This window comes from Pempheris klunzingeri, chromosome 22 (genome assembly GCF_042242105.1).
Source record: "Pempheris klunzingeri isolate RE-2024b chromosome 22, fPemKlu1.hap1, whole genome shotgun sequence".
In the NCBI taxonomy this organism is placed as follows: domain Eukaryota; kingdom Metazoa; phylum Chordata; class Actinopteri; order Acropomatiformes; family Pempheridae; genus Pempheris; species Pempheris klunzingeri.
Genome location: NC_092033.1, coordinates 2,791,569 through 2,806,907, shown reverse-complemented (window position 1 = coordinate 2,806,907; position 15,339 = coordinate 2,791,569). Strand labels below are relative to the sequence as shown.

Sequence of the window (15,339 nt, the reverse complement as noted above, 5' to 3'; positions counted from 1 at the left end):
TTATGCTGCCCCAGTGACCCCAAAAAATCTTTCTTTCTAAAAAATGTCTCCTTTCTTCATTATAAACATGTTGGAAATAATATTTCTCTTCTTCCTCCATTAGCTTTCACCAGAAACTCTTTAGCTCAGTTTCCTCTGGAGGAACATTTCCATCTTTCTTATTCATGCTGTGCAGCGACTCGTCTTTTCCAAACAATTTGATGCTCTAATGTTTCCGCTTGAGCGCAAACCAACACGTGGTCGTTGAATTAAGTCGTGATTCTCGTCTGCAGATCGCCTGTGTCTCTGGTGTCGTCCGTCATGGAGAGCTCCATCACACTCTGGCAGTTCCTGCTGCAGCTGCTGCTCGACCAAAGCCACAAACACCTCATCTGCTGGACGTCCAACGACGGCGAGTTCAAGCTGCTAAAGTCAGAGGAAGTAGCCAAGCTATGGGGGCTGCGCAAGAACAAGACCAACATGAACTACGACAAGCTGAGCAGAGCCCTGCGCTACTACTATGACAAAGTACGCAACACTGAAATACAACGTTTTACTGGTGCGATGATGATTAATAAATGCTTTTAAAATAAGGAGTCACATCTTGTTTCCTCTGCAGAACATCATCAAGAAGGTGATTGGCCAGAAATTCGTCTACAAGTTCGTGTCGTTCCCTGAGATCCTGAAGATGGACCCTGCGGTGGTGGAGTCGGGTCGCATCAGTGAGGAAAGTGGAGGTGCGGCGTCAGAGCCAGAGGCTGAAGACGAGGACGGAGGTGGGAGAAACCAGTACCTCCACTCCGGCCTGTACTCCTCCTTCACCGTCAGCTCCCTGCAGCACTCCTCAGAACCGCTCCGGCCAATCAAGATGGAGCCCAGGACCGACCGCCATGACGACAGCGCCTCAGTCATCCGATTCATAACCAACCGTGGCCACTCCTCCCTCCCCTCCACCCCGCCCCCGTCCTCGACTGACACCTCCCACTCGTCCAGGCCGTCTCCCCGGCAGGCCCGCTCCTCCTCCTGCTCCTCCTCCCCGACGCAAAGCCCCGCCCACACACTGTGGAGGGGGCGGAGTCGGAGCACAGACACTGATGAGGTAGAGCAGAGCGCCCAACCTCTAAACCTGTCATCTGGCCAGAGGGTGAGAGTGAGGTCACAGAGCACCACGACGCCAGAGAGGAGGGGGCTGGCCAATTATGCACCTTTGAAAGGCAGAAAACCCAAAAGCTTGGAGATCTCCGCCTCCTCCCTCCTCCTTACAGGAAGTGACCTCGTCTCCATTGCTCTTAACAGCCCCGCGCTGCCTTCAGGGTCTCTGACCCCCGCCTTCCTCACCACACAGGTACACCATAACCACATCACTCACTCACAGTCCTTATGTAAAAACAGGTGGTTTTAGGTGTGGAAAGCGAGTCAGGGTGAGAAGACCGAGAGGGACGATGTGTTTCAGGGATGTAGGAAGTTAAGCTTGTAGACAGCGAGGAGATGGAAAGAGGTGAGCGGAAAGAGGGGAGGAGGCGAGTGAGGAAGGGAGGAGGTTCGTAAGTGAAGCCATATGTTGCTGAAGCTCCCGATTCACTGGCAACAACACGCTGACCAAACCAGGATGGTCTGACTACATCGAGGCATTCAGCTGACGCTTTTATCCAGACTGAGCAGCGACAGACACATAACTGACGGAAAATATATCACAGTATGCTAAACAGTTCACTCATCACAGAGCATTTGGTTTTGATAAGTGTTTGCAAGGAACACCTGAGCTTTTGGTGAAGTAGCCACAGCTCCGTTTCCACCACAGAAATCAGAAACTCTGAGACCTTTCGCCCACGACGGATGTGGTTCTGACTTTACTTCCTGCTAAAAAACAGCCCCTGCAGTCGTCGCTATTGTCCACCAGACACCGGTTTATGGTGGTTGCTGGTCTTTGTTGGCCTAAACTGGTATTTTTCTAGTCAACATGTGAGCTCAAAACACTAACAAAAGCATGCAAGGTTGTCCGTGGTTACATAATCTAAACACAAACTGAACTGAACTTTTAGTTTCTGGATGTTGTGATAGAGGAGAGTCTTATGTTTCCTTGACAGAACCAGAGAGGAAACCAAACTCGCCTTGGTTAAATATGAAGAGACAGAGGAAAGACGAGACAGGAGAAGATAGATCTCATGAATTCTGTATGAGTGGAGCTTCCTGACCTGCACGTTAGTCTGTCTGGTAGAAGAGAGTTCACTAGAGGGCAGGCTTGGCTTTGAGCTCAGGGTGAGACTGAATGATTGGACAACTTCACCACAGGCTATGAGCAGCTCCCTGGACTTATTTCCAGAATAAACAGCGTCATTTCCATCTCGGCGTATTTATCTTCTGACCTTTCATTTTGGGTTTTGTCGATGTAGACTCCGTCTGGTCTGCTGCTCACTCCCAGTCCTCTACTCTCCAATATCCATTTCTGGTCCAGCCTGAGTCCAGTGGGACCCCTCAGCCCTGCGCATCTGCAGGGCCATGCCCCCTTCTTTCAGGTAACGCACACACTTTGGCATTACTGTATACGTGCATTTGCTGTATATAACTATTGGTATTCAACAAAGGCTCCATAGATTTTCTTTAAATGTAGAACTTTTGACCTTTTCCATCCTCTCTACTGTGTAATTGTGAACTGACTTGGTTCTCCTGAATGTAGGATTGCAAGGAAACTCATGCACACACACATGATATTGAGGAAAGTATTTCAGTTTCAACGTCGTCCTTGTAATTCAGGAAATAATTACGTAAAACGCAAGCTAAAATAAGCTCTAATGGTTTCAGTTCTTGCTGTTCTGTGTAAAAAGGACAAACAGACCTTAATTTTCAATATAAGCCTTTTAGAGAAAATACTGGTGGATACAAAATCTCTGTCTGTGGGCAGTAAAGACGATATCTCTCTAAATCCCTCACTCATAATTACAGGATCTTTCATTTCACAGCACAGATTTACCTCCACAGTTGTTTTCACACAGTTGTGTGTGTGTGTGTGTGTGTTTCACTGTGTGCCAGGGTTTCAAAATAAGCTACAGATGTTTCCGTTTTAGTGTGGACAAGAAGAGGGGGCAACTTCCTGTTGGCTAGGGTGAAAAGAGAGATGACTGGTTGGTCAGGAGCCCCTCCCACCCATGTCAACTCGAAAAAACACACATTCAATCCCAAAAGTAAAACTGTTACGCATCTGATGGTCTGCGTTTTAGTCCCCACAAGGAGGGTCGGCCCCCACACTGCAGAATAAACAATAACACACTCTCCTCCTGTGGTGCAGCAGCAGTCAGACTAGCTGTGAAAAAAAAATAATAGAGAAATCAAGTGACAATTTAAAGCCCTCATGTGTAGAATTTGAACATTTGTGACTTTGGCGACTCCTAGTGGTGGTTTCCAAATCTGAGTGTGTCTACTTTTTCTACAAACGGCACCTTATGGTGCTTGAACTCCACCAAAAGTTGCACATTTCACTTTACATCATAGAAATTATTATGGTTTTAATAGGTTTATATCATATTTATTGTAAGAATACACTAGTGTCATCAGCAAAGAAAAAATCGAGTACACTTACTTGTTGTGAAAGACTGGAATGTGCAGGTATTTTCACTTTTTATTATTATGATTTATTAAGATACTACAAAAGGAAATTTAAGTTACCAGGTCAGCTCGATCGTGATCCTGAAATATTCCAGTCCAGGTTAAATATTTGCTGTGGCCTCCATCTCTAATAACAAATGTCCCCCTGCAGTTCCCCACTCTGCTCAATGGACCCATCCCGGTGCCTTTACCCAACATGGACACTCCCTCTCCTCTGCTGCTCTCCTCCAGCTCCAGCAAGTCCTGATGCCAGCCAAGAGCAAACTGGGCCAAACCAGGTCGAGCTGGGCCAGATCAGCCCAGATAAGGACCAAGCCAATCAGCCTTAAACTCTGACGAACCACGCAGGAGTCGGACTTCCTCCGAGTCCAATTACACTTTGATCTGAAACCTGTTTCTTTGCATTTATTATAAGAGGAAACAGGAGCTTCACTTTCTGAAGCTTTGCTCTCTAAGAAGAGTATTTGCATTAGATGCTCGTCACATTTGCGTTTGGTGTTTTCCTCTTCTCATGATGTAAAAGATTAATTTCTGTTCATGCAAAGAAATTATCTGGATCTCATCTCATTTCACTTCAAACTTCAGTAATACAGGCTGGTTGCCATTTCATGAATGTTATTCCTGCCCTGACGAATGTCAATATCCACACCTCTGACTCAAACGATGCAGATCTGGGGAAATCCTAAATCCTAGATCAAGATAACGAGACGCCACTGAGCCATAAGATTTTACAGGTGTAATTTAACAGGCTCAAGTGCAGCTCCTTTAAGTAAATGAATGTACGAAATACGCTTAGTGACTATTCTGCCTAGTTAGCCTTATGCAGAGTTCTAGTCTCCCTAGAAATGCAGCTGCTTCAAACATGACTTGGAAAAGTGCATCAGCTGGTGATAAAATGTGAAAATAGATTGAAGCAGACGCTGAGCTCTAGCTGTTGTTGTGCTACTGGATCAGAAGGGGAGGAAAAAGCGATTTTGGGTTGAGGACATCCTGAAAATAGGAAACATGCATAGTGTATCAACCTCATGTCTGTACGCTTAATTAGATTTGATCAAATAATGGGACCATAGCTGGATGATTCAATTCCAATAATTTACCATGACAGAGAGTCAAAGTCTTAAATAGACAAAATCTTCAAATGTGAACAACATTCTGTCATTTATCAACCTTCAAAACAATTTGTGCCACTTTTGGGATGTAAAAGTGTCTCAGGATCATTTTAACATTTTCTTTCCGCTTGATAAACATTTGTCCAGATCTGGATTGTTTGAGCGGGGAGTGCGGTCACATGAGATGAATCCCTCGCTGACTCCCAGCCAGCCAGCGTGGAAGTCTTCATTTTGTCTTTAAGTGTTGCTTTGAGTTGACGCTGTGAACTTTATTTTTTATTTTTTTCTAAATCTCTGTATAGTTTCATGCTTTTTTTTTTTTGTTTTTTTTAAATGCACTGTACTTTTACTCCTTGTACCAGCTGTGCCTTTAATAGTGTAAATGTAAAAATATTAAGCTTTAAAACAGGTTTTAATAGACATCCCAGGTCAAAATTGCACAAAAGCTTTTCTTTTTTTTTTTTGTTAAATGGCTCCTGGTTATTTTTATAGAGAAATTAATGGAAATGTATTCTGATTGTGTGATTTGCTTGTGTTTGCGTGTTTTGTTAAGCGAATTGTAAAAAAAACCTTTTGTTTTGGAATAAAGCGAATTACTTTTCAGAATGACTTTCGTTGGGTTTAGTTGCTGTCACACACACACTCACACACCACACAAAGAACGACCACCTCCACAGACTGTTTATGAAACAGATTAAATTTACTTTCGATGGTTATGAGAAATAAATAGTTCCAGTAAAAAGAGTCACACACCAACTGTTGACCGGTAGCTCAGTGTTTCAGAGAGGTCGAATTCACAACACAGCAGGCCTTCCATGCATCAGGCAAACACACACACATACATACACACACACACACACACACACACACGTTCAGACATATTCACATAAATCCAGGTCATTCATACATCTGAAAAAGTTTTACAGTTTTACAATGATAAATATTTAGCCGTCGTAGAAATCTCCTTTCATGCATGTCACTGCTAAACTACACAGTTTACAGTCAACGGTGGAATTACTGTATCCTGTATCCTTATGTTTCTATTATCATTACAGGGAAATGTGTAGAAAATGTAAAAGATTTCTTAAAAAAAAAAAAAGTGTGATAAAGTTTTAGTGAAGCATCCAAACATGAGGATGCAGCTCAATATGAGGGGCAGATAAATGTTTCCTGATTTAAAGCCGCCTCGGGACAAATCAAGGGGCAAAGGGTCAATATAACACAGGATGTCTACCATTAATATAATGACTTTTTTCCTGTTAACGCAAAAACTATTACATTATTTTAAATGTAACTGTTGACAGTATCTTCCGTCTGTATTTGTCCTGTTTGTGTTGAGCTTTAATTCATCAAATTAGCCTTAACTGACATGATGAGAACAACAGTATGATTACAGGATAGCCGCACTATCACCTGCAAACCGTGTTAAAGTCAATTACGTTAAGGCTCTCAGCTATTAGCGAGTTTACTGAGCGTTCAAGCAAGTTTCTAGCAAGTTCTACCAAATCAGCATGTTGCTCAAATCCTTTAAATCTCACCAGACAATAAGTGTGAAATGTTCATGTGGATTTTGAGCCAAAGAGCCGCAGTAGCAGGAACATTTCCCCTCAGATCCTCTCACACTGAACATGTTCAGCCTGTGATGGTCAATGCATTCCTGGTGTGTGTGCAGAAGGGATTTCTCCCTGTATGTATCTGAACACTAACACTTCTATCTTTATAGATATTTTGACATTTTGAGAAACAGGCTTAAGATGAGAAGACCATGTCTGTACAGCCAAACACGTAGCTGTGGACAACAGCTGGTTTGGTTAGCTTAGCTTAGCATAAAAAGAAGCTACTGTGCCCCACCACAAAATATTCCAGCATGTCTCCTTTTCTACTCTTCGGTTTTTGTAAAAACTAAACATGACGACCTCTGGTGGAGCCAGGCTAGTTCCCCTGATTCTAGTCTTTATGCTAAGCTAACAGGCTAACAGGCTCGTGGTGCTAGCTTCATGTTTACTGTGAAGACACGAGAGTGGCATCGGTCCTCTCATTCAACTATCGCAAGAAGGCAAATAAGCACTTAACTAGTCCTTTAAAAAGGGAGGAGACACTTTTTGCCATCACATAGCTGCTGGAAATATCTGGACAGGAAGTCACTACATCGCAGGATGAATAGTCATCAAACCAAACCAGGAATGCAAAGCAAAGCTCACCAGCAGACATTTTGAAAGTGTTCAAGTGATTTGGAGGTTTTTCCATTTGCTCCAGTGAACATGCAGTAAAAAGAGAGACTTCTCAAACGGCTTCATCTGTAGCATCACTGTCAGTTGCAAACAACACAGCGGGCAGTTAAATCTAAAATTTCAATTTGAAATCTCTTTTTTGTTTTTTTTCCTTGTGTACAAATGCTGGAGAGAGCAGTGGTCCGACGCCAAGTGGAAAACAACCATTTTGCCTTTGGACATCCCACCCCCCCCTCCGAAAAAACATGCCACAGTGACACTGTTGTTTCACAAGGAGAGGTCAAAGGTCACAGACACAGCGAACACATCTTAATACTGTTGGGTAAACTCGGCCACGCCGGGGCCCGGGTCCCTGATTCCAAAAAAACACACACTGAAGTGCAAGTTAAAAACAAAGAGTTACTGCAGTGAGATCGAGAGCGAGAAAGTGAAGCTTGCATTACTTTTTTTTTTTTTTTTTTTTTAAAAAGCACTCAAGTCCTGGCAGTTTTGTGTGGGGTTTTTTAGCGAAGGCTTGCTGGCTTCCTGTGGGGCGTCACATGACTTCCTGTTCAGCTCCAGTATCCCTTCGCTTTAATCCACGCTTTCACTCTCCGCCTCCTCCTCAGTTTTGGTCCCGTTGCTGAGCCAGAATGGCAAAAGAACTGAAAATCGGTTTGGAGTTCTCTCAGTTTGATGTGTGTGCTTCTTTAACCCACAGCCCCAAACTCTTAACCCGACCCACTCCTGCTTTTTCACCCTCAGTGTAACCTCCCCGAGGGCAGCAGGGCCTCTACCAGAAATGTCAGATTGAAATATTTTAGAAAAATGACGAAGAGGAACCCAGAGGATTTACTGTTTTTTCCCCCCAACCAACACCGTCTAGCCTTCCCGGACTTTCTAAACCTGGAAATGTCGCAAAGTTCAGTCACGGAAGCTCGAAGAAAAACAAAACATAAACTCCAAATATATATAGATGTACATATTCATAAAAAAAAAAAAGAAAGATCTGAAGAAACTGAAGCGTTCGGTCTCCAAGCACGACAACAAGAACAACAACTTGGATCACAGCGTCGACATCAACATCAGTGGAGTTCTAACTCAAACGAAGCCGGAGAATCGGAGTCAGTAGAAAAACAATAGTAAAGTTACTGACTGCTCAACTGTGCATGGCGTCTCGAGTTCACATCATGTACACACACACACACACACACACACAGACACACACACACATGCACACGCACACACACGGTGTGTTAAATACAGACAGTAGTAGTTTAGCAGCAAAAAAATTCAACCTCACCCCACCCCTCAATAAATAAACAGTCTCCAAATAGATTCAACGCAGAGTCACTCGCTCAGAGGGGTGTGTGTGCGTCTTTATGTGTGTGTGTGTGTGAGTGTGTGTGTAAGTGTGTGTGTGCGCGGGTAAGGGAGGGGGGGGGTCACTCCAAGAGGGAGGTGGGCTCATGCGAGAGGTCGGTGGGAATTGATGATGAAGTTGGGCAGTGGACCATCCTCTTCATCGCACATTAGAAGAGCATGCTCTGCCTCCTGTTGATCTTGCTGTTACCTGCAGGAAGAGGAAAGACTGTAAAAATACATTACCCATAATGCCCTTGCTTTAAGTTATGGAGTGTCATATGTAACCTTCATTGATAAATCATTAGTTTGAAAGGTGCATTATTGATTACTGCTGTCTGGGACATGGCTTCACACTTCAAAAGGGACTAATGAAATTCCAGTTGCATTATGGGAAATGTAGGCTCCAACGTTTTTAAAGATTGACCCACTCAGGGACTAAAAGTCTCGATATCTCGGCACCTTCATCACTTTCTGATGATCTCAAAAAGATTAAATGCTAAAGTAGAGCTACAGCTAATTGATTGATTGTCAACTACTTAATTATTTGCAATCTATTTACATATTTGATAAATTAGTTGAAGTATTTTTTAAGAAAAAAAAGTTAAAATCTCTGACTCCATCTTCTTAAATGTGAATACTTTCTGATTCATGACTATGACGAGACGTTTAAGGACGTCTTCCTGATTAACATTTAGCATAATTTTATGACATTTCTTTGGATCAAACAACTAATCACCATCCGAACCCACCTGACTCTGGGTACGAGGAGTTCCTGTAGCCAGGGTCCCTCTGCAGCTGCACTTCTTTTAATGTGAATATTGATATACCTACAACACAGAGCAGAGCTTCAGTCTACAGAGGAAAAAAAAAAAAAAAAGCAGTGAGGAGGCTGCTGAGTTCAGTGGTGTGTTCGCTCACTCTCGGGCAGTGTGTGAACTCTCATCCCGAGCTGCCTGAAGTAGGAATGTTTCATCGCCTCCTCGGCTGAAATCCTCTTCTTGGATTCGTACTGCGGACACAGAAACAAGACAAATCAATCGTCTTGTGATTTCAGCAGATAACGTTGTGGCTGCGATCAGCGATTCTGTCGGCTGAACTCAGTGTGTGTTCACTCAGCGCTGACAGCTCTGGGCCTCCTGCTGTCTACAACTGGTACTGAAGGGATTCACTTCCATTACGAAAACGCTGAAAGCTTCCTGAAGTGAAGCTAATTGAGGAGCCGTCACATGACCTAATGAGAGCTTAACATCACATGACAACAAGCGGTAGATCACGACCCCCCCGTCTCTGTCCCAGGACGACCTTTTGACGTCAAATATGGAGGGTTTTGATCAAAATCTCACATTAAGGTCATGTGACGACACCTGTACGCACTCCCTTCGCTGAATGAAGACTTGTGAGATGTGCTTAAAAGCAAAGACCATCTGGCTTTTTGTCAGCACTCCACAAGGTCAAGAATCAATCAAGCAATTAGAAGTTTAGGGGGCAGCATGTTTAGTAAGAACAGAACTAATAATTCTTATGAATAACGATAATAATAATTATGTGCTTGTGCAGATTTTTATGTATAATAGAAATACAAGATAAATTAAAAACAGGAAGAAAAAGGTCAGATACATAAATCAGTTGAGAATGAACTGTATTATAAACACTCACTCTGAGGAAAGCCAGCAGCAGCTCGATGCCTTCACTGTCCAGCCTAGAGGATACAGAAGGAAGAGCAACGGTTTACTGTCTGCCTGCAGCACAGGCTGATGGGAACGTGGGGGCTCATGGGAGGAAGGAAGTGGACGGCCGTCTGTGAAATGTTCCACAGGATTTCCTGCCTGCGGCACACAGTCTCACGTTCACGATTACACACCGTTACTGTGTACGAACGAAGGGGGTGAAGGAAAAAATAGAGCCATGCACGCAGAGAACACGATACCTGGGAGCGTGGTTGATGATCGGCTGTGGTTTGTATTTGGGGAAGTTGTAGGATTTAAACTCTTCAATGGAGGAGATTCCGGGCCACTTCTCCTCTGTGGGCGTGCCTGCAGTCACAGTTTGAACAGTTAACAACATGCATGGGGAGACGTTTGAGTTCCTCTTAGAGCCCGACTGATTTATCACGGATTAAAAACTGGTTCACCACAGATGTATTTGTGCTTTTTACAGAACATAATGCAGAAAAATATGCACAGGGTATTTGGAAGATGGTGTAATCACACAGTTTGTCCAACAGAGGATGCTCCAAGTCCATTGTTTACAATGCTATGAGCATCCAGCTGAGCAGGCGGTGCTGCTCAGTTACGGTGGTTTCTCTGTGGCAAAAGCTGCTAACAAGTTTGTGAAACAAGTTCCTGGAAAGTTAATAAACAACTCCCCTCTTATTGTTCCTTTTCAGTATAACTAACATGTAATATATGTCATTTACAGCCGTTATATTACTCATCCATATCGCATCTGTTTGCTACGTTAGCGAGGCGGCTAACCAGCTAGAGTTGGTCCGTACAGTCACAGAGGTGTCCGACGCAAAGAGCTCTTTCAGCTTTAAAACATTTGTTAGAGAAGTAATCGAAAAAGTAATCAAATCTCAAATTAGTTACATTACTTTGAAGAAGTACTTGGAATAATCAAAGTACTTTACTTCTGGTACTCTGTAACATCATATTTGCACGACCTGCACGTTTAAACACCTTATATGTGCAGCCCTTAAATTAACATTTACTCTGCCATAATGACAGGCTGTGTGTTATTCTAGTCTTATGGTGTGTGTGTGTTTTGGTGTTTTCTCTGTGTTTGTGTCATGACTCCAGTATCGGTCGGGCTGTGGTTGCTATGGTGATCTAACCCTGGCAGGACTCGCTCACCCAGTAATCTGAAGATGAGGTGGAGCTCGTCCTCCACGGTGGAACCAGGGAACAGCGGCCGACCTGCAGCCATCTCATAGAATATACAACCAACTCCCCTGCACACACACACACACACACACACACACAACCGACAACAACAACACAATGATTAATGACAAATCACGCCTGTACTAAGCGTGAGCGGCGTCAGTGGCAGTGTTCCCGTGAGGCTCGTACCACATGTCGATCTGCGTTGAATACTCAGAGGATCCCAGCAGGACGTCAGGAGGCCGGTACCACAGAGTCACCACCTCGTTGGAGTAGGTTTTAGTCGGGACAGACTTGGCCCTCGCCAGACCTGCCAGCCCACCAAGGATATAAACACATGTCAGGGTTGTTTCCGCGGTAACGCAGCGTCATATCCCACCAAAAAAGGAAATGCCGGCAGCTGCCTACCGAAATCAGCCAGTTTGAGTTCTCCTTTCTCATTGATGAGGAGGTTCTGGGGCTTCAGGTCCCTGTGGAGAACTTTCCTCTTGTGACAATACGACAGACCTCGCAGGATCTGGAACAGGAAAATCTGGAGAGAAATATGTAAAAACTTGTTGTTATTAATGTCTTCTCACATGATGAGCAACAGGTCCCGTACAGACAACACTGCTCTTTCCTTAATTGGTCTAATTTGTTTTCACAACTCTTCGGATGGGATGTAAATTAAAACAGACGAGACTTTTAGTCCCTAAATTAAAGTCTTGGAACTATTCTGTCAAACAGCCACAACTTTATTTTGAAAATCCAGTCCTGCCAAAAAGCTAATAAGCCTCGTCTCTGCTGACCAGACTTAGAAATAGGAAATGAAATCTCACAAGGTTGAGAAGACAGAACAAGCAAAGGGAAATAACATTACAGGGCGAAGAGACCAGAATTAAAATATCATGGGAAGTGATATATGATGGGAAGAGTCACCTTCACATTGTGCATGCTCATTATGTTTCCACAGTCATCCATGTACTGCTTCAGGTCCTTATCCTGCAGGGAGAAATGGCACCATCACAGAAAGGACACCTCACACTGACACTTAAAATAGCTTTTCCACATGCATGTCACCTTGTCTTTGTGCTGGATGAATAGCAACCTGCTCTTAAACTTAGAAATGCTTTGTCTGTTAAAGCTCTAGACGAAGACCGTCATGCATGTCGAGTCTTACCAGGTACTCGAAAACGAGCGTGAGGCTCTTGTCAGTGTGGACGATGTCGTGTAGTGTCACGATGTTGGCGTGTTTGAGGTCCTTCAGTAACGACACTACGGAGACACACAGACGTTTAGACACAGAGTAAAATGTGTACGACTTAAAGAAAATAGTAATTCAATTTGATAAATAAATGTTCACCTTCTCTGATGGCCGTGCATGGCGCTCCCTCCTCGTGCTCCAGCCGGATCTCCTTCAGCGCCACCAGGTTGTCCGTCAGCTTGCTGCGTCCTTTAAATACTGTTGCGTAAGTTCCCTGAATGCGACACACAACGCTGGTTCAATACTGCGACATCAATATAGAGATATGAAACATAAATCCATCAATGTCAGGTCCTCACCTCTCCCAGTTTGTCCAGCTTAATGTAAGTCTCCAACTTGCCAAAACCAATTTCCGACTGAGGAAAAGACAGACGGCAAAGTCAGGATTAAGCACAGATGAAGTTATTTGGCAAGTTAACAAGCCATGTTTAGAGACCCATTTAGGATTTGACTGTCTGTCGTCTGTACATCTAGAAAGAATTTCACCCATTAGAGGATTAATAAAGATACACAGGAACTGTTATTAGCTAATTCAGCACACTTTAACCACTCACTCATTTAAATTAGCCAAAAAAACAGAATTAATTGACACCTCCTGTGACTAATAAACTTAGAACCTAATAAAAGTGGCACCTCTACTTTCATTGGTGCAAATTAGAAATAAATTCCCGAATAAATAAAGTATTTCTGATAAATTAAACTACTATACTACTACTATAGTACAACTATAATCCTCCATTATAGCTGCTGGAAATGTCTTCACATCACCTGGAGGACAAAAACACACGTAAATACTAAAAGGCCCATTCTTTCCAGCTCTTTTAGAAAGTACCAATAACTTTGCTGAGTTAATACTGGCAATAACCTCTTTAGGCTCAGGTATCACTGCCAGCTGCCTGCTCAGGTCCGTAAGTCCATAAAGGCTGCGTGATCACACCACAGCTAAGAATTATGATTTAATGTGATGGGCCTAAAGGCAGGAGGTGAGCGCTTGTATTTCCACATTAATCCATCCTGATCTCACACTGGGCCAGTTGCCATGGTAACTTGCACAGAGGGAGTCTGGTAGCAGCGCCACCGAGCAATAAAGGTAGCACACACAGACACACACACACACACAATGACACTGACCAGAGAGGCTCGGCGGGAGCGTCGGCTGAGCGGCTGGTCGAAGGGTGGGCTGCTGAGCTGCAGCTTCTCCAGGTAACCGTCGGGAATTCGGATGTCAGCAGGCAGCGACAGGCGCTTGTTGAGGTCCTGAAACACACACATGTTTATATAATAACTTCAAAAGCTGAACTAGCTTTTGATTTGACATTCCTGTGGAGGATCTGGAGCTTCTTTGGGCGGGAAGTTTGCACCTTTTAAAAAAAAAAAAAAAAGAATTTAAAGCAAAAAAGCTCAAAAGCAAAATCAAATTCTTGCCATTTGTACTTATTAGACTTCAACACACACGATTAGCTAAATACATGAGTTGATGGTTAAGAGCCACGCTGTTGCTTCTCTGCAATCTGCTCACATCACGGCCCACTGTCAGAAAATACACGGGTACATGCCTCATGTGTCTACGGAGTGTCGGGCATGTTTCAGCAGCATGAAGCCAGTGTGGTCCACCCACACACACACACACACACACACACACACACACAGTGTCTAAAATAACTCGCTCTCATCTCCTCCTACTCCCGGAGAGAGAAGACAGAGATCAGGTCGATCAACATCTTATGGGGGATAGAAATAAGAGGCGGCGTGTCGAAGCTAAGAAACCTTTATAAGCACACATCAGATTGTGCTTATTAGAAACACACACCTGAAAACAAAGCGTGTGTGTGTGTGTTTATTAGAGTTTATATCTCAGTCTGCATTCACACACACAGGCTGTCGTTGTCAATATCACTGGTCTCGTATCTTATTGTGTTGGATCGCGCCTATTCAGGGATCACAATAAGACCACGTCTGATAGCCACAGGCTCATATAACGCTGACCGATGTGGGAAAAACGAGGGTGAGTGGAGTAAAAATCCAACAAGAGAAGACGTCGCCTCTGTTTGGTTATCGTACACACTTTCTCTGCCCCAACTCATCTTCTCTCATTTCATTACATGGCAGCGCTGCTGCTCAGAGAAGATGCCAACAGTGTGCCGACAGCTGAGAGCTGAAACGAAGAGCTCTGATTGTGTGCAGCATATCGGTGTCTCGAAGAGGAGAAGTGTTACATAATGCAAGCTGCTTTTTCTCTGATGTCTGATGGAGTGTTACAGCTCATTTACTGTCAGGCGCCAACAGTTTTCATCTGTCCCCTCTGCAGTTCATCTATTTTTATTACTTTTCTTTTAGATTCATGTTGGTCCCTTAGTTTGCCAAGCATTAGAAGTACTGTATGTGTAAACACCTGAGAAATCATTCATGTTTTTATAGATAGAAAAATTCATTCATTCTTAAAGTTGAAGAGCTGCTTGTCTCAGATTTAAAATCAGTTGAAATGTTATATCTTTGCCTGTTAGACTGTTTATCAGACATAATAATAGACATCTGTTGGTTGCAGCCGCACAATTCGTCTGTTATTTATATGCGATCTGGGCTCAGTCATCCCAAAGCCTGTGTTAACTTTACATTTAAATAAATCTTTAGACTACCTGAAAGGCTTATTCCTATAATTACATAAATGTTAACAACTAAATAGCACACATTTGAATAAATAAACACAAATAAGTCACCAGGAAGTGAGTGAAAGTAACAAGAATTCATCACAGAGTTTGGTTCAAGTCTCTTGTAACAAATAAATATGAGTTTGGAAGATTTAGAAACTTTTACAAATAACAGTATCACACAAGTCTTTAATTAAACTGTGCAAGTTGACGTTATTGTTGTGTGATCATGCACTGTATGTGAAACTCATGCACATCAAGGTGTGTCCAATAGTTTATCTACTCTGCTGGGAAAAGGAC

The 15,339-nt window shown here is 43.3% G+C and overlaps 2 protein-coding genes across 2 annotated transcripts in view; one reads left to right on the top strand and one right to left on the bottom strand.

Moving 5' to 3' along the window:
- Positions 1-5,297, top strand: part of elk3 (ETS transcription factor ELK3) — a 9,491-nt gene extending 4,194 nt beyond the window's left edge. Inside the window, exons 2-5 of the mRNA XM_070853772.1 lie at positions 273-507; positions 599-1,324; positions 2,373-2,495; positions 3,734-5,297. Coding sequence (XP_070709873.1) covers positions 301-507; positions 599-1,324; positions 2,373-2,495; positions 3,734-3,829 — 1,152 coding nt within the window. The 5' untranslated portion in view covers positions 273-300 and the 3' untranslated portion in view covers positions 3,830-5,297. The remainder of the gene's footprint in view (positions 1-272; positions 508-598; positions 1,325-2,372; positions 2,496-3,733) is intronic.
- Positions 5,298-5,372: 75 nt separating this feature from the next.
- The window catches only part of cdk17 (cyclin dependent kinase 17), a 40,526-nt gene continuing 30,559 nt past the window's right edge, over positions 5,373-15,339 (bottom strand). Inside the window, exons 5-17 of the mRNA XM_070853530.1 lie at positions 13,523-13,648; positions 12,691-12,747; positions 12,491-12,605; positions 12,308-12,402; positions 12,067-12,129; positions 11,557-11,680; positions 11,338-11,458; positions 11,119-11,216; positions 10,194-10,299; positions 9,923-9,965; positions 9,185-9,275; positions 9,016-9,093; positions 5,373-8,474 (exon numbers count right to left, since the gene is read on the bottom strand). Coding sequence (XP_070709631.1) covers positions 8,434-8,474; positions 9,016-9,093; positions 9,185-9,275; positions 9,923-9,965; positions 10,194-10,299; positions 11,119-11,216; positions 11,338-11,458; positions 11,557-11,680; positions 12,067-12,129; positions 12,308-12,402; positions 12,491-12,605; positions 12,691-12,747; positions 13,523-13,648 — 1,158 coding nt within the window. The 3' untranslated portion in view covers positions 5,373-8,433. The remainder of the gene's footprint in view (positions 8,475-9,015; positions 9,094-9,184; positions 9,276-9,922; positions 9,966-10,193; positions 10,300-11,118; positions 11,217-11,337; positions 11,459-11,556; positions 11,681-12,066; positions 12,130-12,307; positions 12,403-12,490; positions 12,606-12,690; positions 12,748-13,522; positions 13,649-15,339) is intronic.